The 25,206-nt window shown below is 39.2% G+C and overlaps 1 protein-coding gene across 1 annotated transcript; it reads left to right on the top strand.

The window, feature by feature from the left end:
• On the top strand, positions 1 to 25,127 carry LOC125884303 (ribonuclease inhibitor-like). Its single transcript, XM_049569201.1, has 7 exons — positions 1 to 11; positions 342 to 518; positions 8,931 to 9,104; positions 13,388 to 13,561; positions 16,388 to 16,561; positions 21,762 to 21,935; positions 22,768 to 25,127. Exons 1-7 carry the CDS (start codon positions 1 to 3, stop codon positions 22,775 to 22,777), a joined length of 894 nt encoding a protein of 297 aa, XP_049425158.1. The 3' UTR covers positions 22,778 to 25,127.
• The last annotated feature ends 79 nt before the right edge of the window (positions 25,128 to 25,206 follow it).

Raw genomic sequence — 25,206 nt, 5'->3', positions numbered from 1 at the left:
ATGAAGGTCATGTAAGAAATGAATGAATGAACAGTGTTTTAGTCCAACGTGTCTGATTTGATATTGATCCTCTAAATACAGACTTGACTGAGATCAGCAGCATGTTGTTAATCTGTGTTGATATGAATAGGTGAATGAATGTTGTGGTGATATTTGGATGATGTCTGTAGAAGGCTGACATCATGATGATCCACAATAACACAATGACAGAGTCATTCTACTCAGTTTAGGGCAAAGCTCATTGATCAGGACATAGTAATGTTGAGCTACACATTTAACACCTGAACACATCTGATTGTTTTATTAATGATTTTTATCTACATCATTTATTCTTCATTCAGACTGAGGGGCTGCTGGTTGTCAGAGATCAGCTGTGTTTCACTGGCCTCAGCTCTGAAGTCCAACCCCTCCCACCTGAGAAAGCTGGACCTGAGTGACAACAACAAGCTGCAGGATTCAGGAGTGAAGCAGCTGTGTGATTTTCTGGAGAGTCCACACTGTAAACTGGAGACTCTGAGGTCAGACACCATTTTTTACTCCTGTGAAGTGAAGTGTTTCATATCGATAATTATTGAATTTTTTAAAACCTATTTGAAATAAGGACCAGACGAAAAAAATATGAAATTTGAACACTTTTTTATTTTAAATGTAACCTTTCCTCAGTAATGAACAAACGAACACAGGGGAAAAAGAGGTCAACATAACCATGAAAAACAGTCAAATAAATAAATATACTGGTTAATTATAAAATCTGAAGTACTGCCAAACTGGCGAATTGACCTTTCCTAGACAGTCTATTGTATATTAACACTTAAACTAACATGTGTACAGATGTGAAGCCCTGACTGTATCTGACTGATCTTTAATGAAAGCTGTTGTCTTGTATCAAACATGAAGCTCATAGTCAGACACAGTTTATTCAGCCTGTGTAGTTGAGGGGACAGGTCAAACTGATATGATGCTGATTTACAGAGAATTCATATAAATGGAGGTTGAACCATGAACATAAACTACAGATCGCCTGTAAAGCATTTTAATAAATCAGTCTATCAGAATTAAAACAACTGGAGACTGAGAACAAACTGATATATGAGTCTGATTATATTTGAATAAATCACCATCATATGAGTTGCAGACACGAGGCACGAAGGCGCAACCAAACATGAAACTGCTAGTGTGCGTCTCACTCAACAGGTTGTTGGAACGTTACGTACGTTACAAGCAGTGAGTGAGTGAGTTTGTTCATGCAACCAAACTTGCTTAGCTGGGCCGGGAGCGCCGGGAGAGGCTGAAGCCCTCGCTGGAACTACATCCCCCACAATGCCTTGCGGTTCAGGACGGTGATTTTCTTCCTGTTTTATTAGACGTTTTATCGAACGTATTTTCTATTGATATCGATCACGTGTCTATCGCGATAGATATCGCTATCGTTTTATCGCCCAGCCCTAAATGAATCTGGGGTTGGCTTTTACCTTCACCTGAGCTCTTGAACGTGTTTACAAACGGTAACTGTGCTGCAACGGGTCGGCTGCAGACAAACGGCTCACCGCTCGTAGCGGCAGGACACAAACAACAATCTAACCATTCAGCTAAAGCTCACCGCTCTCCAGTCACAAAACACAATAATCAGTTTACTAAGGCACAGGCAGGTTTGGCGTCGGGACGAGGAGGAGGAACGCTGCTGTCAAAACGACCCTCGAAATTTCTTCTTCTTCTTCTTCTTCTTTAACGGCAGTAGCAAACTATGACAGTGCATTAGCGCCACCCTTCGGTCTGTGTGGTTACTGTACAGGCTTACAGACTACATTTTGCATAATAAAACAAACACTCATACCCGTTTATCTAGTCCTGTACTTCTAAGATACTCAAATACTCTACTCATTATTCTATCTGTCGAGGGCTTATCTAACATTTCTTTTATGCTAAATATTTCTTTTTAATTTTTCTCTTTCCCTCTCATACTTTTGACATTTCATAAAAATATGTTTAACACTTTCTTCCTCTTTACAAACGCTGCTCTCTCCATTTCTGTGTTTCCCTATCACAAATAACGTTTTACTTAGTCCTGTGTGTCCTAATCTTAACCTTGATAAAATAACCTCCTCCCTCCTGTTCCTGCCTCCCTGTCTCAGTCCCCCTACAGAGGGGTTTATAAAAAACACATCTCTTCCTTTCCTTTCGTTATTCCAACGTTTCTGCCATATATTCTTGATTTCTTGCTTTATTTAAGTTTTAGTTTCTGCTTTACTCGTCTTAGTTGTTGCTGTAATTTTATCATATTTAAGAGCTTTCTTTGCATACCTGTCTGCAAGTTCATTTCCTTGCACTCCTACATGTGCTGGTACCCAAACTAATTTTACATGCATCCCTAATCTTTGAATTTTAAAAAGTAACACAAATATTTCATATATAAGGTCCTGTCTACAACCTGAAATGCCTGATTGCATATTTTCCAATGCTGACAATGAGTCTGTGCATATTATGGCTCTTAATGGTTTTATTTCCTCAACCCATTGCAACGCTAGAATTATTGCAACAATTTCGGCAGTAAACACTGATACATCATTACTTATCCTTACAGCTTTCTTTAATTCTAATTCAGGTATCACATAAGCTGCACCTACCTGACCTGTTTCTGGACTTTTTGATCCATCTGTAAAAATGTTAATATACCCATAATAGTTACCTAGATGCATTGTAGTCATCTCTCCACAATTTTTACTCTTCTTAATTTTTGTTGTCAATGATACATCTCCCTCCGCTCCTGGTAACAGCCATGGAGGGATATGTGGAAACGCTGCAGCTGAACAAAAGTCTTTGCCTGTTATCCCTAACTTCCTTGCTTCTTCCTCTAATGTCCATCCTATACATTTTTGCTTACTGTTACTATGCTCCCATGATGGTTCCAGAGCCCTCCTTGTCGGATGATCTTCTTTATGTCCTTTTAAATTTACCCAATATACCAAACTTATTTGAAGTCTTCTTCAATCTATTGGCAATTCCCCCATTTCAGCTTGCAATGCAGGGATTGGGGTAGTCTTACAAGCCCCGCAACATATCCTTAAAGCTGCACTTTGTATTATTTCTATTTCATCCAGATGTATTTTAGATGCAGATCCATATGCTATACATCCATAGTCCAATGTGGATCTTATGAACCCTATGTATAGCATTGTCATTGTTTTCTTATCAGCTCCCCACTCTCTACTTCCTACACTTCTAATTACATTTAATACTTTTTTACACTTATCAATTATCTTACCTATATGCACCTTCCATGTAAGTTTGGTATCAAACCACATTCCTAAAAACCTTATCACATTCACCCTTTCTAAAGTTTTCCCATATATGTTGAACTCAAATTCCTGTTGTATTTTCTTTTTGGTAAAGAATATAGTTTTGGTTTTCTCCACTGAAAATCTGAATCCCCATTTCATAGACCATGACTCTGCATTATCAATTACTCTTTGTAAACTCTTCACAATGTATTTTAAATTTTTCCCCCGTTTCCATATTGCTCCATCATCAGCAAAAAGAGATCTTCCTACATCACTTGTAACTGAACTATATATATCATTTATCATGATAGAAAATAAAATTGGACTCATCACACTTCCTTGAGGTACTCCATTCTCTACCGGCAAGCACTCTGAAAAACTTTTATTTATTCTTACCTGTATTTTCCTGTTATTTAGAAAATCTTTGATCCAATTAAACATGTTTCCCTCTATTCCTATTTTTTTTTTTAAATTTTTATCAATACTCCCTCTCTCCATAACATATCATAAGCTTTTTCTACGTCAAAGAAGACTGCAGCAACTATTTCTTATTAGTTTGTGCCTTTCTAATGGGTCCATCGTACTCCTCCCTTTCCTGAAACCGCTTTGGTATTTTGATATCAAATTCCGTACCTCTAAGTAATATGTTAGTCTTTCTACTATCATTCTTTCCATTATTTTCCCTAAATGCGAAGTTAAGGCAATAGGTCGATAGTTTGTTGCTTTGCCTGACTCTTTCCCTGGTTTCTTGATTGGAACTATCACTGCTAATTTCCAACCATTTGGAAGCTTTCCCTCAGTCCATATCTTGTTGAATAATTCCAATATAAACATTAATGTATCATCACTTAAATGTTTCAGCATTGCATAACTTATTTTATCTTTTCCTGGAGAGGTAATTTTTGCTTTCATAATTGCTCTTTTCATTTCATCAAGTGTAAACAAAGAGTTTAACGTATTTTCTTGAGCTTTATTGCTCTCTAGATATTCTACATTCTGCCTTTTTGTATTTTCTCTTGCTTTTCTTTCTTCCTCTTTAAGATTTGCATTACTATGAACTCTCCATTTCATAGACTCTCCATTCTGGAGAATTATCCAGTTCTCCAGAACTGGATAATTCCACTCTTTCCTCACTCCACTCATCTTTTTAATTACTCCCCATACCTCATTGATGGGAGCGCTTTTGCCAAGACTTTCACAATATTTCTTCCAATAGTTCCTTTTTGCTTCTCTGATTATTCTCTTTACTTTAGCTTGTTCTCTTTTGTATTCCACAAACTTATCAAAATTCATTGCCTTTTTGAATTCATTAAATGCTTTGTTTCGATTCTTGATTACTTTAGCACACTCTTCTGTCCACCATGGTACTAGCCTTTTATTTTTCCTTCCACATTTCTCAACAATAGCTTGCTTTGCAGCCTCAATTATAACCTCTGTTATGTCCCTATTCACTTTATCAATATCTTCATTTAATTTCACTTGCTTCATACCTTCCTTACTAAGATACTTGAATTTTTCCCAATCAGCTGTTTTGAATATCCACCTTTCTATTGAGCTAACTGTCACACTGTTCTCTCCTCTACCCACCTTGCATGTTATAGGATAGTGGTCACTACCTATTGTTGTGTCTTTGTTTACCTGCCACATGGCTATGCTTGCAATCTCTTGTGAAACCAGAGTTAGATCTAATACTGAATTAGACTGTGATCTATGACTTATTCTTGTTGAAGAGCCATCATTCAAACATACCAAATTTTTATTATCCATTATCTCCTCTATTACCAACCCATTGTGGTCTGTTTTACCTCCTCCCCATAATGTACTATGAGCATTGAAGTCTCCACACCATATGACTTGTTTCTCATTTTGACCTTCTATTAATTCTATTTCGCTTATTTCGATTCTTTTACATGGATTATAAAAATTTATGATAACCATATTGTGATTTTTTTCCCCCAAATTTGCACTACTATATATTACAAGCTACTCCCACTCCCTAGGATTCTATACGGTATTCCTTGCTTAATGAATGTTGCACATCCTCCCCCGGAACCATTTACTCTGTCATTACGTTCACATATATAACCATTAATCACAAAACTCAGATGAGGTTTTAACCATGTTTCCTGAATACAAATAATATCTGGCTTGTTTCTTTGTTCATGAATCAATCTTTTTAATTCTTGCCCATTAGCTATCAAGCTTCTCGCATTCCATTGAAGCAGAAGCAATTTTATTTAAATCAGACTTGTGACTGTGCCACCTCATCTTTCCTCAACCTTTCCTTGTTTTTCAGCTCTTCATACACCTGTTCCCATGTTATCCCTTTTATATCTAGGTAGCGATTGGCGCTTTTCACAACTATTGCTGTTTTGTCCGATCTATGTTTTGTTTGGAACGTACAATTAATCACTTCAGCCATAAAATACAGGAAGTTTTTTTTTTTTACTGACAATCAATGTATCTTCCTTCACTTGGCAGCACTTTCCTTTGTCCTCCTGTCTTGGCACCATCTTAGTTTCCTGATTTCCGTGGACTCTCCTGACAGCTTCAGCATATGAAATTTTTTCCCCATGTTTTGTTTGTTGGATTTCTTTAGCTTTTTTCCTTGCCTCACATTCTCTATAGACCACGCTATGATCTCCTCCACAGTTTGAGCACTTCAACTTAGCTCCAGGTTCACATTTTCCAAATTCATGTTCTCCTCCACACCTTCCACATACCTGTTTGCCTTTGCAATAGGCTGCAATATGTCCATATTTCTGACATTTGTAGCATCTCAGAGGTGGAGGAACATATTCTCTGACATTGTATCTCATGAAACCAACAAACACTGAATCTGGTAGTTTCCCTTCGTTAAACTCCAGCAGGACTGACATACTATCAACCTTTTCCCCAGCCTCCAAGTTTTCAGTCTTCTCACATTCCACTGTTCCTCCTTTGATGTTTTCCCTTAATTTCTCCAGATCTTCTTCAATTGGGATTCCATATATCACCCCTTTAACACTTGTTCGGCTCTTAAACATTTTAATAGCACTGATTTCCTTTTTACACACTTGTTTAAGCTGGAGGGCTGTGGCTTGTTGCCCCTCATTCTTGCACAAGATAACAAGACTTCCATCACTTAAGATTTTCGCTTTCTCAATTCCTCCGATGCTGCCTTGTAGGTAGCGTGATAAAGCTACAGGTCCAACAGTTTTGATATCTTGCCCTTCTTTGAACTTTATCAAGATCTTCATTTTATCCTCATCCATTTTCCTCTTTACCACTCTCATTTCCACTTCTATAATCTGAGCCACTGTCTTGACTCAGATTTCTCTTCCCGTTCCCTTTGTACCGCGACTTCACTTCATTCCAATCAGTATATTCTTCATCCATCCTCTCCCCACTCACCCCCCCTCCAGACCCTGCCATTTACAGATCTACACAGACCTTTTCAGGGTTTAACTTTGCTTTTATTACAGTTTGTTCACTACTCAATGAATCGTTTTCTTCCGTCAAACGACAACCATCCACCTCCCGCGCCTCCCTCTGTGCCCTCGAAATTTGACAGATGGCCGGGGTTTAAAAAGGCCAAGCCCCCGCGACAGCCAATCAGCAGCAGCCACGACCAGAGCCAAGCCCTCGCGACAGCCAATCGGCAGCAGCCACGACCAGCCAGAACCCACCAGTCAGGGAAGGAGATGGGAGCCACCTGGCACAGATCCTCAGAAAAAAAAGAGGTCTTACTCTCACATAAAAAACAATATACATGCAATAAATGTTACAATATACGGCCACAGCCATAACAGTAACCAACAATTCTGCATGACATAACTTTAATTTCAGCAGAGAAATGACTGGATTATTCACTCCTAACCTGTGAACCAGGGGTGTCAAACGTATTGCCCGTGGGCCCAAACCGACACACCAGAGGAGCTCATCTAGTTCTCCGGCTGGCTGAATGAAAGAGACAATCATACCTTCAATATTCTTGTCAGCTAATGTCAACAGCTGTTTATATCCCATCATAATATTCTTACAGGGTTTTATTTGATACTTAATGCAATAGTTGCTCTTTATAAGTCCCAACATTCCATTTGTTCAGATTATGTTAGAAAGTACAGCTGGTCTCAAGAAATGTAACAGCCACCTCTCTATTGGTTGAAACTCTAAACCAGCACAAAAAGGACAATTAGCAACATAAGCCACCATGTTCTGAACAGACACATTATAAACACTGTGACTTTGTATTAATACACAGTCACATTTGCATTCTGGAGCATATAGGCCTAACAGAAAACACAATACTTCTAAATAAACACTAGATGAGCACTAGACAGGCATGATGGGAAATGAGGGCGCTGCCATTGTTTCTAGACTCTCAGCACCGGCACCAAGGTAGGCATCACAGTTAAAAAGTCGGAGCAGAGTCAGGCGGCGTGCTCACAGTAATAGTTGCAAACTATGAGGTACATTGCTGAAAAGTTAAACACTGGTTAAGTTTTATTAAAAGTCAAATATAATCCTGCCGCTGACAGCTGTCATGTTACTCATGTTTATCATATCTGTTTGCAGTGTTAGCGAGGTAGCTACCCAGCTACAGCTAGTCAGTACAGTTAGTAATGTAGCAGAGTGAACTACAGTCAAGCTGGCAGTCACTCTAATCTCCATGGTGACATCAGCTAATGCTACAACTGTAGTGCATCCATGTACTGACATTAATATGTGTTACATTGAATAATGCCTTCAAACAGCCCAGATGGAGCTGATGGGGGGAGCTAGTGACAGACTTAGCAAAGTTAGCAGAATGATGACTTTCGATTTTCAAATGAAGGTGTTATAAAATACATAACATTATAGAAATACAATGAATTGAATTATATTCAGAATAAGAGTCAAATTAATTACCAGTGTCCCTTATAAATTAAAACGTAAATACCACTAACTTGGGAGGGAGATGTCTTTATTCTTTGATTTTTGGGTTGCTGGAAATGAAAATGAAAAAGATTATTCTTGATGTTGAGGACATGTCTGACAACATACAGACACAGAACTCAAGTATTTTTACTGTATCAGTATTCTGAGATATTCCAGAGTAAAAGTTCCACATTTCTACCTTGGAAATCTAAATGACTGGAAGTGCCATCAAAAACAAAGAAAAAGAAGAAAAGTTGCTCTATCATTCCTGACAATATCTGAAATACTTGTGTTCAGGACATTTCACACAACACCATTCCTGATAATCAAGCATCTCTACTGCATCAAAGTATATTAACAGCTCTGCTTTAACCACTTGATTTCAACTTAAATTTACCCTGATGATTCTTTAAATAAGTGATTTGTGTTTGGCTGCACAACATGAGTTAGTGATGATGGAGCCACTGGTGGAGCTGGCAGAGTTTAAGAGGTGAAGTCACTACATCTTTATTGAAGTAGCAGCATGTTGTCAATGATATTTATGAGAGCTGTTTTTCACTTTTTGTATTTTCCAGTCTTTAACCTGCATCCTGTTGGGATCAGCACAATAACACAATGACAAAGTCACTCTACTCAGTTTAGGGCAAAGCTCATTGATCAGGACATAGTAATGTTGAGCTACACATTTAACACCTGAACACATCTGATTGTTTTATTAATGATTTTTATCTACATCATTTATTCTTCATTCAGATTGAGGAACTGCTGGTTGTCAGAGACCAGCTGTGTTTCACTGGCCTCAGCTCTGAAGTCCAACCCCTCCCATCTGAGAGAGCTGGAGCTGAGCTCCAACAAGCTGCAGGATTCAGGAGTGAAGCAGCTGTGTGATTTTCTGGAGAGTCCACACTGTAAACTGGAGACTCTGAGGTCAGACACCATTTTTTACTCCTGTGCTGAGATTATTATGATGTGAAAGTTGTGTTGACACTAAACTGCAGACATCAGACTGATATTATACTGATCCACAGTGAAGTCTGTTTGTATTGTTCAGTGGTTTAATCCATTGACTGTGGCAGAGCAATGTGGAGCTAAAACCTTAAAGATAAACTCTGCAGGATCTTCCTTCAAAACAGTGTATAGACTCATGCAGAAATAATCCCTCTCAATCATCACTTATGAGCCACTCTCAGTGTGTGGTGGTGTATTCAGGGTTCCTACGCAAGTATGGAAAGTATAGAAAAGTATGGAAATAAATTTGATCAATTTCCAGGTATTAAAAAGTATGGAAAATGAAAAATAAAGTATGGAAAAATATTTATGTTTCCAGACTATTACCACTCTTCTAAAATACTGTTTTCTAAAATAGAACATTAGGTATTTCCAAAAATAATTTAACTGACAGATGCCCTTAACGATTCATAATAAATCCTATTTTTGTCACGCTACATGATGGAACTGCATTGAGGAAAGGGAGAATAAAAATAAAACAGCTGTCGCAGGTAAAGCAACTCTAGTCGCAGGATGTGTGTCACTGCTCGCCTGCCTTTCTCTCTCCCACGGTCCGTCACTCCACTGTCTCCGCTCTGATACTCGCTCTCCCCCGGTCGGCCTGTTCTACGATGCACGTTTAACATAGCCAGGCTTTCTTTAGGTGAGCTGGCTTCACAGAGCCTAACGGCGCCCATCCTGGATAACCAGTACTACAAAGCTGGTTATCAACTCACTTTGTCATCTCTGTGTTTCCCAGCAATGAGCGCGTTCGTGTGAAAGAGGTGGAGTTGTTAATTAGGAGCGACATCATCATTATCATCATGAACTCATACTCATATGAGATGAAACGGTAGCCTATCTGTAAAAAACTTCTGTTTCAGTGACAGTTATTTTCAACTAAGTAACAACAGCCTGTAATCATAGGCTACAACAGAATAAAATAAGAAAGGATAAAACAGATAAAAAATCCTTGTCAATAATTTTGCGAACATCAGCTTGTCTGATTGAACAGATGTAGAGACTAGAAATAATAATAATAATAATAATAATAATAATAATAATAATAATTTATAAATATCAAAAGTGGGCTAAGGCACATTTAAGAATTATTATGACTTAAGTACAGAGTATTTTTTGCTATTTAGTTTGATGACAGGATGAAATCATTCTTAATATCACATACTGTAATAGAACTTTAAAATAATTCCAGACTGTTTCTGCTACCAAACCAAAGAGTGTAAAGGTAGTTAATGACTGATGAGGTCTATCTGATCAAAATATTATATTTATAATCACGGGAGGTAGTTAACAATGTGGGTTATTTCTTTAGTTTTTATTTCCAGTTATCAGGTGTCTCAAGTTATTCTGAGCTGCAGAGTACAAAATCATCCACACTGTCAGCTGTCACTCTGACGATAAATTAAAGTGTGCACCATTAAAATGCAGCTAAAATCATCATTAGGATATGTGTTTAGTGTGGTTATAAAGCATCTCTCTGTTTGTTAGAAACTGTTTTAAAACCAGAGTGGAAATAGAAAACTTGGAACAATAAAATATTAATACTGACCTATTAACATATAGCCTATATTGCTTTTGTTTGTTTTTTTGAACACTGTCACTTTGTTAAGCAAACTGGGGACTTCTGCTCATGACATTCTCTGGCCTTTTTAGCTTGGTTAATGCGTATTTTAGATATTTAGCTTACTGTGGCCAAAATTGTTTACGGAAATACAAAGTTCTTCATTTATCTAGCCTCCTAAATGTGCTCCCGAAGTGCACCAGATTGATGTATTTTAACTTTAAAATAGTCAAACTTTTCTTCCCGGGGGGGCATACCCCCCTAGAAGTTCAGAGGCTCTCTCTTTTTTCACCATACCTGTGTTTGCATCACTGCATTATGGTACTTGGCTACAATCAGCTGTTAAGAATAATTAAATATGATGTGAAATATGAGACACTGATGTATTTACTCAGATGTTGCATATTCTCTGGAAACAAAACCCCAAAAAACCCAGAGAAGTCTGGAAATTTGGGTATGGAAAAGTATGGAATTTTGAAATTCCAAATGTGTAGGAACCCTGTGTATTAATCTGCAGAGACTCAGCCCTCTGCCTGTGTTTTCTTACTTTCTTCTTATTGTCTGTGTTTGGGAAGTTTCTGGGCGTGTACCCCCACAGCGCTCAGCTGAACTCAGGGCTTTATAAAGAGGTGGGAACCAGATGCCAGACTGTAAGCAGCAGGAATCAAAGAGATACAACACTGAAAGAAATGCAAATTTAGCAACAAGAAATGCCAAACAAGAATGAATCTGGGGTTGGCTTTTACCTTCATCTGAGCTGTTGAACATGTTTACAAACGGTAATCAACAATCCTGCACGACATAACTTTAATTTCAGCAGAAAAATGACTGCATTATTCACTCCTAACCTGTGAACCAGGGGTGTCAAACGTATTGCCCGTGGGCCCAAACCGACACACCAGAGGAGCTCATCTGGTTCTCCGGCTGGCTGAATGAAAGAGACACTCATACCTTCAATATTCTTGTCAGCTAATGTCAACAGCTGTTTATATCCCATCATAATATTCTTACAGGGTTTTATTTGATACTTAATGCAATAGTTGCTCTTTATAAGTCCCAACATTCCATTTGTTCAGATTATGTTAGAAAGTACAGCTGGTCTCAAGAAATGTAACAGCCACTTCTCTATTGGTTGAAACTCTAAACCAGCACAAAAAGGACAATTAGCAACATAAGCCACCATGTTCTGAACAGACACATTATAAACACTGTGACTTTGTATTAATACACAGTCACATTTGCATTCTGGAGCACATAGGCCTAACAGAAAACACAATACTTCTAAATAAACACTAGATGAGCACTAGACAGGCATGATGGGAAACGAGGGCGCTGCCATTGTTTCTAGACTCTCAGCACCGGCACCAAGGTAGGCATCACAGTTAAAAAGATGGAGCAGAGTCAGGCGGTGTGCTCACAGTAATAGTTGCAAACTATGAGGTACATTGCTGAAAAGTTAAACACTGGCTATGTTTTATTGAAAGTCAAATATAATCCTGCCGCTGACGGCTGTCATGTTACTCATGTTTATCATATCTGTTTGCAGTGTTAGCGAGGTAGCTACCCAGCTACAGCTAGTCAGTACAGTTAGTAATGTAGCAGAGTGAACTACAGTCAAGCTGGCAGTCACTCTAATCTCCATGGTGACATCAGCTAATGCTACAACTGTAGTACATCCATGTACTGACATTAATATGTGTTACATTGAATAATGCCTTCAGACAGCCCAGATGGAGCTGATGGGGGGAGCTAGTGACAGACTTAGCAAAGTTAGCAGAATGATGACTTTCGATTTTCAAATGAAGGTGTTATAAACTACATAACATTATAGAAATACAATGAATTGAATTATATTCAGAATAAGAGTCAAATTAATTACCAGTGTCCCTTATAAATTAAAAAGTAAATACCACTAACTTGTGAGGGAGATGTCTTTATTCTTTGATTTTTGGGTTGCTGGAAATGAAAATGAAAAAGATTATTCCTGATGTTGAGGACATGTCTGACAACATACAGACACAGAACTCAAGTATTTTTACTGTATCAGTATTTTGAGATATTCCAGAGTAAAAGTTCCACATTTCTACCTTGGAAATCTAAATGACTGGAAGTGCCATCAAAAACAAAGAAAAAGAAGAAAAGTTGCTCTATAATTCCTGACAATATCTGAAATACTTGTGTTCAGGACATTTCACACAACACCATTCCTGATAATCAAGCATCTCTACTGCATCAAAGTATATTAACAGCCCTGCTTTAAAGACTTGATTTCAACTTAAATTTACCCTGATGATTCTTTAAATAAGTGATTTGTGTTTGGCTGCACAACATGAGTTAGTGATGATGGAGCCACTGGTGGAGCTGGCAGAGTTTAAGAGGTGAAGTCACTACATCTTTATTGAAGTAGCAGCACGTTGTCAATGATATTTATGAGAGCTGTTTTTCACTTTTTGTATTTTCCAGTCTATAACCTGCATCCTGTTGGGATCAGCACGATAACACAATGACAAAGTCACTCTACTCAGTTTAGGGCAAAGCTCATTGATCAGGATATAGTAATGTTGAGCTACACATTTAACACCTGAACACATCTGATTGTTTTATTAATGGTTTTTATCTACATCATTTATTCTTCATTCAGACTGAGGGGCTGCTGGTTGTCAGAGATCAGCTGTGTTTCACTGGCCTCAGCTCTGAAGTCCAACCCCTCCCATCTGAGCGAGCTGGAGCTGAGTAACAACGAGCTGCAGGATTCAGGAGTGAAGCAGCTGTGTGATTTTCTGGAGAGTCCACACTGTAAACTGGAGACTCTGAGGTCAGACACCATTTTTTACTCCTGTGCTGAGATTATTATGATGTGAAAGTTGTGTTGACACTAAACTGCAGACATCAGACTGATATTATACTGATCCACAGTGAAGTCTGTTTGTATTGTTCAGTGGTTTAATCCATTGACTGTGGCAGAGCTATGTGGAGCTAAAACCTTAAAGATAAACTCTGCAGGATCTTCCTTCAACACAGTGTATAGACTCATGCAGAAATAATCCCTCTCAATCATCACTTATGAGCCACTCTCAGTGTGTGGTGGTGTATTTATCTGCAGAGACTCATCCCTCTGCCTGTGTTTTCTTACTTTCTTCTTATTGTCTGTGCTTGGGAAGTTTCTGGGCGTGTACCCCCACAGTGCTCAGGTGAACTCAGGGCTTTATAAAGAGGTGTGGACCAGATGCCAGACTGTAAGCAGCAGGAATCAAAGAGATACAACACTGAAAGAAATGCAAATTTAGCAACAAGAAATGCCAAACAAGAATGAATTTGGGGTTGGCTTTTACCGTCACCTGAGCTGTTGAACATGTTTACAAACGGTAACCAGCAATCCTGCATGACATAACTTTAATTTCAGCAGAAAAATGACTGCATTATTCACTCCTAACCTGTGAACCAGGGGTGTCAAACGTACTGCCCGTGGGCCCAAACCGACATACCAGAGGAGCTCATCTGGTTCTCCGGGCTGGCTGAATGAAAGAGACAATCATACCTTCAATATTCTTGTCCGCTAATGTCAACAGCTGTTTATATCCCATCATAATATTCTTACAGGGTTTTATTTGATACTTAATGCAATAGTTGCTCTTTATAAGTCCCAACATTCCATTTGTTCAGATTATGTTAGAAAGTACGGCTGGTCTCAAGAAATGTAACAGCCACTTCTCTATTGGTTGAAACTCTAAACCAGCACAAAAAGGACAATTAGCAACATAAGCCACCATGTTCTGAACAGACACATTATAAACACTGTGACTTTGTATTAATACACAGTCACATTTGCATTCTGGAGCATATAGGCCTAACAGAAAACACAATACTTCTAAATAAACACTAGATGAGCACTAGACAGGCATGATGGGAAACGAGGGCGCTGCTAATGTTTCTAGACTCTCAGCACCGGCACCAAGGTAGGCATCACAGTTAAAAAGGTGGAGCAGAGTTAGGCGGTGTGCTCACAGTAATAGTTGCAAACTATGAGGTACATTGCTGAAAAGTTAAACACTGGCTATGTTTTATTAAAAGTCAAATATAATCCTGCCGCTGACAGCTGTCATGTTACTCATGTTTATCATATCTGTTTGCAGTGTTAGCGAGGTAGCTACCCAGCTACAGCTAGTCAGTACAGTTAGTAATGTAGCAGAGTGAACTACAGTCAAGCTGGCAGTCACTCTAATCTCCATGGTGACATCAGCTAATGCTACAACTGTAGTGCATCCATGTACTGACATTAATATGTGTTACATTGAATAATGCCTTCAAACAGCCCAGATGGAGCTGATGGGGGGAGCTAGTGACAGACTTAGCAAAGTTAGCAGAATGATGACTTTCGATTTTCAAATGAAGGTGTTATAAACTACATAACATTATAGAAATACAATTAATTGAATTATATTCAGAATAAGAGTCAAATTAATTACCAGTGTCCCTTACAAATTAAAAAGTAAATACCACTAACTTGTGAGGGAGATGTCTTTATTCTTTGATTTTTGGGTTGCTGGAAATGAAAATGAAAATGAAAAAGATTATTCCTGATGTTGAGGACATGTCTGACAACATACAGACACAGAACTCAAGTATTTTTACTGTATCAGTATTTTGAGATATTCCAGAGTAAAAGTTCCACATTTCTACCTTGGAAATCTAAACGACTGGAAGTGCAATCGGGCGGCATGGTGGTGTCTGGTGGTTAGCATTCTCGCCTCACAGCAAGAGGGTTGCCGGTTCGATCCCGGGCGTGGGAGCCCTTCTGTGCGGAGTTTGCATGTTCTCCCCGCATCAGCGTGGGTTCTCTCCGGGCACTCCGGCTTCCTCCCACAGTCCAAAGACATGCAGATTGGGGACTAGGTTAATTGATAACTCTAAATTGTCCGTAGGTGTGAATGTGAGTGTGAATGGTTGTTTGTCTCTATGTGTCAGAGACAAACAACCATTCACATGATAGTCTGGCGACCTGTCCAGGGTGTACCCTGCCTCTCGCCCGATGTCTGCTGGGATAGGCTCCAGCCCCCCCGCGACCCTCAAGAGGATGAAGCGGTTAGAAGATGAATGAATGAATGAATGAATGGAAGTGCCATCAAAAACAAAGAAAAAGAAGAAAAGTTGCTCTATCATTCCTGACAATATCTGAAATACTTGTGTTCAGGACATTTCACACGACACCATTCCTGATAATCAAGCATCTCTACTGCATCAAAGTATATTAACAGCCCTGCTTTAAACACTTGATTTCAACTTAAATTTACCCTGATGATTCTTTAAATAAGTGATTTGTGTTTGGCTGCACAACATGAGTTGATGATGGAGCCACTGGTGGAGCTGGCAGAGTTTAAGAGGTGAAGTCACTACATCTTTATTGAAGTAGCAGCACGTTGTCAATGATATTTATGAGAGCTGTTTTTCACTTTTTGTATTTTCCAGTCTTTAACCTGCATCCTGTTGGGATCAGCACGATAACACAATGACAAAGTCACTCTACTCAGTTTAGGGCAAAGCTCATTGATCAGGACATAGTAATGTTGAGCTACACATTTAACACCTGAACACATCTGATTGTTTTATTAATGGTTTTTATCTAATTTTATTCTTCATTCAGACTGGAGGAGTGCAATTTGTCAGAGATCAGCTGTGTTTCACTGGCCTCAGCTCTGAAGTCCAACCCCTCCCATCTGAGAGAGCTGGACCTGAGAGACAACAAGCTGCAGGATTCAGGAGTGAAGCAGCTGTGTGATTTTCTGGAGAGTCCACACTGTAAACTGGAGACTCTGAGGTCAGACACCATTTTTTACTCCTGTGCTGAGATTATTATGATGTGAAAGTTGTGTTGACACTAAACTGCAGACATCAGACTGATATTATACTGATCCACAATGAAGTCTATTTGTCTTGTTCAGTGGTTTAATCCATTGACTGTGGCAGAGCAATGTGGAGCTAAAACCTTAAAGATAAACTCTGCAGGATCTTCCTTCAAAACAGTGTATAGACTCATACAGAAATAATCCCTCTCAATCATCACTTCTGAGCCACTCTCAGTGGCCCTCATTTATCAATCCTGCATTGAAATGGGTGTAGATCTGAGCGGGCAGGATTCATCTTACGATAGAACACACGTGATTTATGAAACGTTTGTATCTGACCAATCCCAGCGTACGAATGATCAGGCTTTGATGTCACGCCCTTAAATATTCGTGGTTCAGAGACCTCGCCCTTTGAGATCACAACATGGAGAGGAGAAATATTGCAAAGAAGAGAAACTTTTCCGAGCTGGAAATCGACACTCTCACGTCTGAGGTGGAGGAAAAAAAGTAAGCCCATAAAAACGCTGTCTGGAAGAAGATCATGGAGGCAATCAACACCGTCGCTGTTGACAAACGGATTCCAGCTGAGGTTTGAATAAATTCTCAATAAGTAGCCTATGCCTAATGATGATGATAATAAAAAAATGAATCTTTTATTCATCCACAGCCCAATAGCCTATGCCTGGTAGTTGATCAAGTAACAATTCTTTACGTTTAGGTCAAGAAAAAGTGGTCAGAATTAACGCTGGCAACAAAAAAGCATGTTGCTGCCCTTAGGCGCAGCAGCACGCAGACTGGAGGAGGCCAACCAGACCCCAGCCTGACCCTGATGGGGACCGCTGCTGTAGAATGGCAACGAGGATGTCAGCTGAGCAACACTCGCTACCCGGTCCCTGGTTGCGGCGATTTGCGATGCTGGCCAGCTAGGAATGAACTAGCAGCCAGTACAGTACGGTCCTCTCTGGTCTAGCTAACATTTAGCCGTGTTACTTACTGATCCATTAGAAAGAAAGCTAGCTGGACACCGGTGTTGAAGCCTCTTTGGTCACGGAGCTCCCTCCATCTCTTGAACGCCTGACTGAGGTTTACTCTTGTTTTTCCTCTTCTTTTATCACTCTCCTTTTTGTGCATCCTCGCCTCCTCACACAGAGGAGCTCGTTTTATTTTGGGAGGCCGTTTTTCACTTGTCTCCAAACTTGGTCCGTCTGCCATTGTGCTCCTGACTCAACTATCTCATGCCCCGGCCAGTTCCTCATAAGGACCAGCTCCAGTCCCTGACTGGCTGACCGACCAATTTGGCAATACATGACGCGTTTCCTGCCGTAAAGCAGATATTTTCCGCGAAATTTCAGCACCGGTGGCAGAAGCTCATTGCAAAGATTGCAAAGCCATTAAGTAACCTATGTAAACGCTGATAGTCTGATTTTTTTGTGTATACTACCCTGTGCAACCCACATTATTTACATAATGGTATATATAGGCAAAAATGCTGTCTGTTGCCTCTTTAAGGTATACTTTACATTTTAGAAGCGATGAATGAGGTCCTGTCTCCTCCATATAGCCCCCAGTGGAGGCTGGTGCCCTGGGCATTGGTTCATCTGGCTGCGCCAGCACATCAAACGGCACAGATTTCTGTTTGTAGGCTATATGTCAAATTTTAGAGTATAATGTATAGGCCAATCTATTAAATGTATAGTTGACATGTTTAGGCTGTTTAGCCTATCATTTTTTATTTTCCCAAAAAATTAGTAGGGCCTATCAGTAAGAACGTAGGCTATTATTTTATTTTATTGTTTTATTTGTTTTGGGAATCCTTTTTTAATACGTAGGTCTACTGAATATGTGGCTGTTTGTGCTGAGATGACAAGTTTGAGGTTTGTTTAATAATTATTTTCAGACTCAGACAGGTTTTGCTGTGCTGCACCGCAAATCCACACTGACTCAATCTTGCGTACACGAGCTTAGACCTGGCGTGAGATTTGATCGTAGCATCCGCCTATGTCCAAATTGATAAATGCAGAGCCTTGTGTGGAAATGGTCATACGGAGAGTTTTCTGCCATATGTTTGTTTGATAAATGAGGGCCAGTGTGTGGTGGTGTATTTATCTACAGAGACTCTGCCCTCTATCTGTGTTTTCTTACTTTCTTCTTTTTTTCTGTGTTTGGGAGGTTTCTGGGCGTTTACCCCCACAGCGCTCAGGTGATGTCAGGGCTTTATAAAAAGGTGGTGACCAGGTTCCAGACTGCAGGCAGCAGGAATCAAAGAGATATTACAGTGGAAAATGCCAGTATAGTGAGAAGAAATGCCAAACAAGAATGAATCTGGGGTTAGCTTTTACTTTAACTTTCACTGGCAAGTGTGTTTACAAACTGCAACCAACAATCCTGCATAGCATACCTTTAATTTAAGTAGGAAACATGACTTGAAAATTCACCCCAAACCTTTAAACCAGGCCTACTCACTTGGCGGCCTGCAGGATATATCTGGCCCAGAAGCAACCCTAGGAGTGGCCCAGGTAGATTGATACTGAGACCCAGTATTAAACAGCCTGGGGCAAAATTAATCAAGACCGTGGGATCAATAAGCTCCTTCATTATCAGCTCTTTCATCTTTTACTTTTTTTTAGTTTTTTTTTTTTTCATTAGATTTTCCAAATAAAGCACACACCTATATGAACAAACAAAGCCAACCAACATAAACAACCCCCGAGACATAAACACAGACAAGACAGAAAAGTATAGAGGAGAATATCCATGCAAAAAAACACCTCAAAAGAACAAATGCTGCAGGTTATTACAACTAAGAATGAACAAGCTAATACGTTTTTAAGAAAGAGATTGTACAGAAATGTGACATTGACATTAACAGATGGAGCAATCAGTCACTACCCTCTGGGAATAAGCAGGTCATAGTTTCTGGAGGAAAAATTTTATTGGTTCCCACATTGCCAGAAATTGTCTGAATTATCAGAATCAGAATCAGCTTTATTGGCCAAGTACGTGTGCACATACAGGTAATTTGACTCCGGTAGACTTGCTCTCAAAGTACCAGAATTGACAAAAGTCCACAATTCTAGGCAAGATTATTCAGTTTCTCCAGAGGAAACACAGCTGATATCTGCGATAACCACATGCCAACCGTGGGGACCTGTGGAGCAGACCATCGCAGCTAGATGCACTTTTTATCCAAGTATAAAAGAATTGTTAAGAGATTTAACATCCTTATCAAAGAAATTGTCTGAAATATGGTGCAACAAGGAGAATGAAGGAGTCACTGACAACCATTTAACCGTAACCTCCTGAACTACAGAATGAACCCTTTCCAAAAAATTTCGAGACACTGACTCGACCAGACCACATGAAAAAATATACCTTTGTGTGTTTTACCTTTAAAACAAAGTTTTGAGCTTTTGGGAAACATTTCCTGGAGGTGGACAGGTGTAAAATAAATCCCATGAAACAAATTAAAATTTTGTTGATGTATAGAAAAAGAAGTGCATTTCAGAAAGATTAGAAAAAACTTTGAAATTACACCCTTGGGAGACCTGGCTGAAACCAATATATCTTCTAACTCACACAGTTTGAAATGAATCATATTCTTCCTTGAAAGAGATTCTGTAGAAGAACGAATTTGGAGATACTTGATTAAGTCTCTGTGGGGAATATTAAAATTTGTTCAATTTTATACGACTTCAGAGAATCCTAGATCAGCAGGCCCACAGAACTGAGTAAGCCATTGGACGACCACCCCGTCAAACCAATACTCCTGATCTGCACCAGGACATCAGGGTTAAACATTAGGGGAGACTCAACAGACGTGACAGACGGGATATCTAAGTGTTTTCTTACATCCTTCCACACCAATAATGTGTTGTAAATGATTATGTTGTGATCAAGGGAATTTATTTGGTCTATATTATTGATAAAAGGTAGGGATTTAAGTCTTCTGGGGTAACATGCTAGAGACTCAAGACTAAGCCATAAAGCTTCTTGCCTATACGTAAACCAGTCTGACATCATTTTGAGCTGAGCCGACCAATAGTATAATTGTAAGTTAGGGAGAGATAAACCTCCTAATTCCTTCGGTTTAGTAAGTTTGGAGAACTTAACCCTTTGGTGTTTGTTGTTCCAAACATAATGAGAAATATCAGAATTCAGTGACTTAAAAAACGCCGGCGTCAGATAACATGGAAGATTTTGGAATAAGTAGTTTAATCAGGGAAGGATGTTCATTTTAATGACATTGATCCTTCAGAGGAACGATGTCAGTAAGGAGGTCCATGTCTTCAAATCCATCTTAATTTTTTGAGTTAATGGAGAGTAATTTGTCTCAAATAAGTTATTCAAATCAAGAGTGATGAAAACACCCAGATATCTGAGACCCTCATCCGTTATTTGACATTGTTGTCATCCGTTAGTTGACAACAAGTACGCTTGTTCCTATAAATAAGTGCAATAAAACCTTGAGCAGTAAAAAGCCAGTGCTTTATCAATACACGTGTTCAGCATGTAGAAAGACATATTTCAATCTGCTCTGTCCCTCATTCACCGCCGCTATGGTTTACAGTCATGGTTTACACAAGCACATCACACTAGTGGGACCAATAGCAAATAGTTAAAGACAAAGTAGAATGAAAGCTGTGTGTATGTAGTCTGTTTAACTTAGTTTGTCACTTATCTTAAAATGTACCTGAGACAGCCTACCTGTGGACTGAAAATATCTGGCCCATCAACATTTTCTGGTTTAAAATCCGGCCCAGTTGAATTTGTAATTGAACAGCCCTGCTTTAAACACTTGATTTCAACTTAAATTTACCCTGATGATTCTTTAAATAAGTGATTTGTGTTTGGCTGCACAACATGAGTTAGTGATGATGGAGCCACTGGTGGAGCTGGCAGAGTTTAAGAGGTGAAGTCACTGCATCTTTATTGAAGTAGCAGCACGTTGTCAATGATATTTATGAGAGCTGTTTTTCACTTTTTGTATTTTCCAGTCTTTAACCTGCATCCTGTTGGGATCAGCACAATAACACAATGACAAAGTCACTCTACTCAGTTTAGGGCAAAGCTCATTGATCAGGACATAGTAATGTTGAGCTACACATTTAACACCTGAACACATCTGATTGTATTATTAATGATTTTTATCTACATCTTTTATTCTTCATTCAGACTGAGGGGCTGCAGTTTGTCAGAGATCAGCTGTGTTTCACTGGCCTCAGCTCTGAAGTCCAACTCCTCCCATCTGAGAGAGCTGGACCTGAGGTACAACAAGCTGCAGAATTCAGATGTGAAGCAGCTGTGTGATCTGAAGGAGAGTCCACACTGTAAACTGGAGACTCTGAGGTCAGTAGAGAGTTGGAGTGGGTCCATGCTGGTTTCAGCAGTATTATATTAAACACAGTTAGTATCAGAGCAAAGATCCAGTACTTCCTGTAAACCTCAGACCTTCTCAGTGGCTCAAAGAGGGGAATGGTGACAGTCTTCAGGAGAGGACAGAGAGACAGACAGAGAGAACAGTCAGCCAATCAGATCAGAGAGAAGCTTGTTGAGATCATGTGTTTAAGTTGATGTGAAGACGACTGTTGTTGTGTTCATGTCTACAGGAAGTGAAGCTGGATTACAGCTGACAGCATCACAACATGTATAGAGACAGCTGTCTTCCTTCATCAAACTGTCACACCATCAAATCTGACCTTGATAACAGGGGACCTGTTATGCTTTCCTGTTTCTCTGTGTGTGTGTGTGTGTGTGTGTGTGTGTGTGTGTGTGTGTGTGTGTTATATAGCCTATAGTGTTACAATGAAGGATGTTTGTATTTGTTCTTCATTCAGTCATTTGTTCTAACAGACTCAGCAAATCCATCATTAAAGTGAATCCCTCTGTTTGTGCAGCCATGATGCGTTCAGGACTCTCAGCAGTTTATTTACACTGTGTACTTGAGTGAAATCTGCAGAGTAAACAGACTTGATGCCCAAAGTCTCTGCAGGTCTGTGAGCTTCCAGCTCAGTGTGTTCACTCCAACATGTTAACATGAGAGCTGGAAGGAAGCCGACTACGCTACACAGCTGCTCCACTCTGCTCTGAACAGGAAGTACCTACTGGTCTTTATACTGGATGTGCTGCATCACTGACTGACAGCTGGTTTATAACTTCTCTTGTCTTCTTCTCTCATCAGATGGGAGTAATCTGCAGTTTGATAAACAGGACGGTGGATGTGTTGAGAGGATCAGCTGTGTCCTGATGATCCAGAGGGAGACTCTGACTGGGCCATGTTACTGGGAGGTAGAGTGGAGAGGAGAGCTTCATCCAGCAGTGACTGACAGGAGTCACAGGTGGAGATGACTCTCAGTGCTGCAGCCTGAACTGCTCTGAGATCAGCTCCACTGTCAGACACAATGTGAAGTCCACCATCATCCCTGTGTGTTCCTCTGGATCTGACAGTATCATCATCATCATCAGTGTGTCAATGACTGCTCTGTCCTCCTCCACTGAAACTCCTCCACTCCTCCTGCTCTGCACTCAACCACCTCCTCCACCCTCCACCTGGACCTCACCTGAATCTGACTGCAGATTTTTACTCTTAATGACAACATGGGGTCGGACTGGGAACAAAATTCGGCCCTGGCATTTGTGAATTGTATTACTTTATATTCACATACTTCTATTTCATACTCCTATTTTACTGATAATTCTTTAGTCTTTACATCAGAGTGGCTGTAACGAATCACAGTTTCTCCTCGGGGATCAATAAAGTATTTCTGATTCTGAAAGTTGAATCACACAGTGGCATACGACCGTAAATAAGGATCGGAGGCCCCACGTTATGATATGATCAAGATATAATATTATTGCCATTTTAAATGTTTTGCGATATGCTGAGTGTTATGATAACATATACTTGTCTTTATTTTCAACTGCAAATTATGCCCCCAAAGAAAAACTGTCAACACCAGAATTATCTAATAATATGCATCCTGGGCTTAGCTCCGCCCAGGACGACTGTGATTGGTTTAAAGAAACAAAAGCAATCCGAAGTGTTTTCCTCCCATATATATATAAATATATATATATATATATATATATATAGATATATATCTATATCTATATATATATATATATATATATATATATATATATATATATATAGAGATATATAATGTCAGAAACATAATGGATGATTGCAGACCTTTCTCTGGTGCTGACACAGCGCTGTGGAGATAGATCTGGCTCTATGAGACTGCCCACTGTGGAAAGATGGAGAACTGATGTTCATTTTCTTGTTCTCCTGGATCTCAGAGGTTGATGTCAGAATGCACAAGTCTGCATGTACGTTGAATCATTCTCATCAGAGTCAGATTATATTTCTGTAAACGTCTTCTTTATTCTTCTGTGTGTTCAGGTTATTTCATATGAATCATTATATTCTGTAACTGACTGTAGCAGACACCAGTGTGTTGACACAATAAATCAATGGAGACAAAATGTTTTTAAGCCACCTCAAGAAATCAAAATCAGTTTACACTATGTTTAGAATATTTTCACTGCATTTACATTTTTGGTTTCATGATGGTGAACCCACATTTTGACATCAGAACACTCTTACATATTTCCAGTGGTGAAAGTGTTCAGATCTTTACTTTAAAAATACTCCATTACTGGTTCTTTATTCAAAGTGTTACTGCTTGGTAAAAGTACAAAAGTATCAGCATCAAAATACACTTAAAGTACCAAAAGTTAAAGTGCTCATTATGCAGAATGGTCCATTTATATTATGGATTATAATTATTGATGCATTCATGTGTTCATCACTTTAATGTTGCAGCTGGTAAAGATGGAGCTCATTTTAATGACTTTATAAACTGCTGCGTAGTTTAATCTATAATAACATCATTTATTAGTTGATGGTATTTTGTATTAATAATCTACAAAGTAACTGAAGTTATCAAATAAATATAGTGGAGTAAAAAGTCCAATATTTCCCTCTGAGATGTAGTGGAGTAAAAAGTGGCCTATAAAGTATCAGAAAATGGAAATACTCAAGTAAAGTAGGAGACAAGTAGTAATGAGCAAATGAAGCCTCATGAAGCTTTGTCTTTATCTTCTGAGCCCACTAGATGGCGCTCTCTGTTCAACAAAGGGTTACAGGCACACTGGACTGTCTGTCCTTGAGCTGTTTTCTTTAAAGCAAGAGCGCCATCTAGTGGGCTCAGAAAATAAATCATTACATTTCAAAAACTCCTAACTTCTCTATCTGGACAAAAGTATGTGGACATGCTCACACAGCAGTGGTGGGATGTAACTAAGTACTGTACTTGAGCAACATTTTGAGCTCCTTGTACTTTCCATTGACTTTATATTTTATTCCACGTACCTTTCACCATCTGTACATCTTCTCAGGTTTTTGATGAGCTTTACTTTAATATTTAAATCTAACAGTGCTTTGTTCCCTCACCTTGAGTCATCTGATCATTTGAGTCTGATTTTGAATGTTTGCATGGAGTTGATCAATATTTAATAAAGCAGATATTTCCGTGAGCACTCAGTGAGTTTAATAAGTTCCTGTCAGATCCTTGTTGTCTTGTTGTGTTCTGTGTACGCTTCTGAGACTTTTCTG

The sequence above is a fragment of the Epinephelus fuscoguttatus genome, linkage group LG23, assembly GCF_011397635.1.
Source record: "Epinephelus fuscoguttatus linkage group LG23, E.fuscoguttatus.final_Chr_v1".
Classification (NCBI taxonomy): domain Eukaryota; kingdom Metazoa; phylum Chordata; class Actinopteri; order Perciformes; family Serranidae; genus Epinephelus; species Epinephelus fuscoguttatus.
The sequence above is the reverse complement of the archived record's forward strand: the minus strand, read 5'-3'. Positions and strand labels throughout refer to the sequence as shown.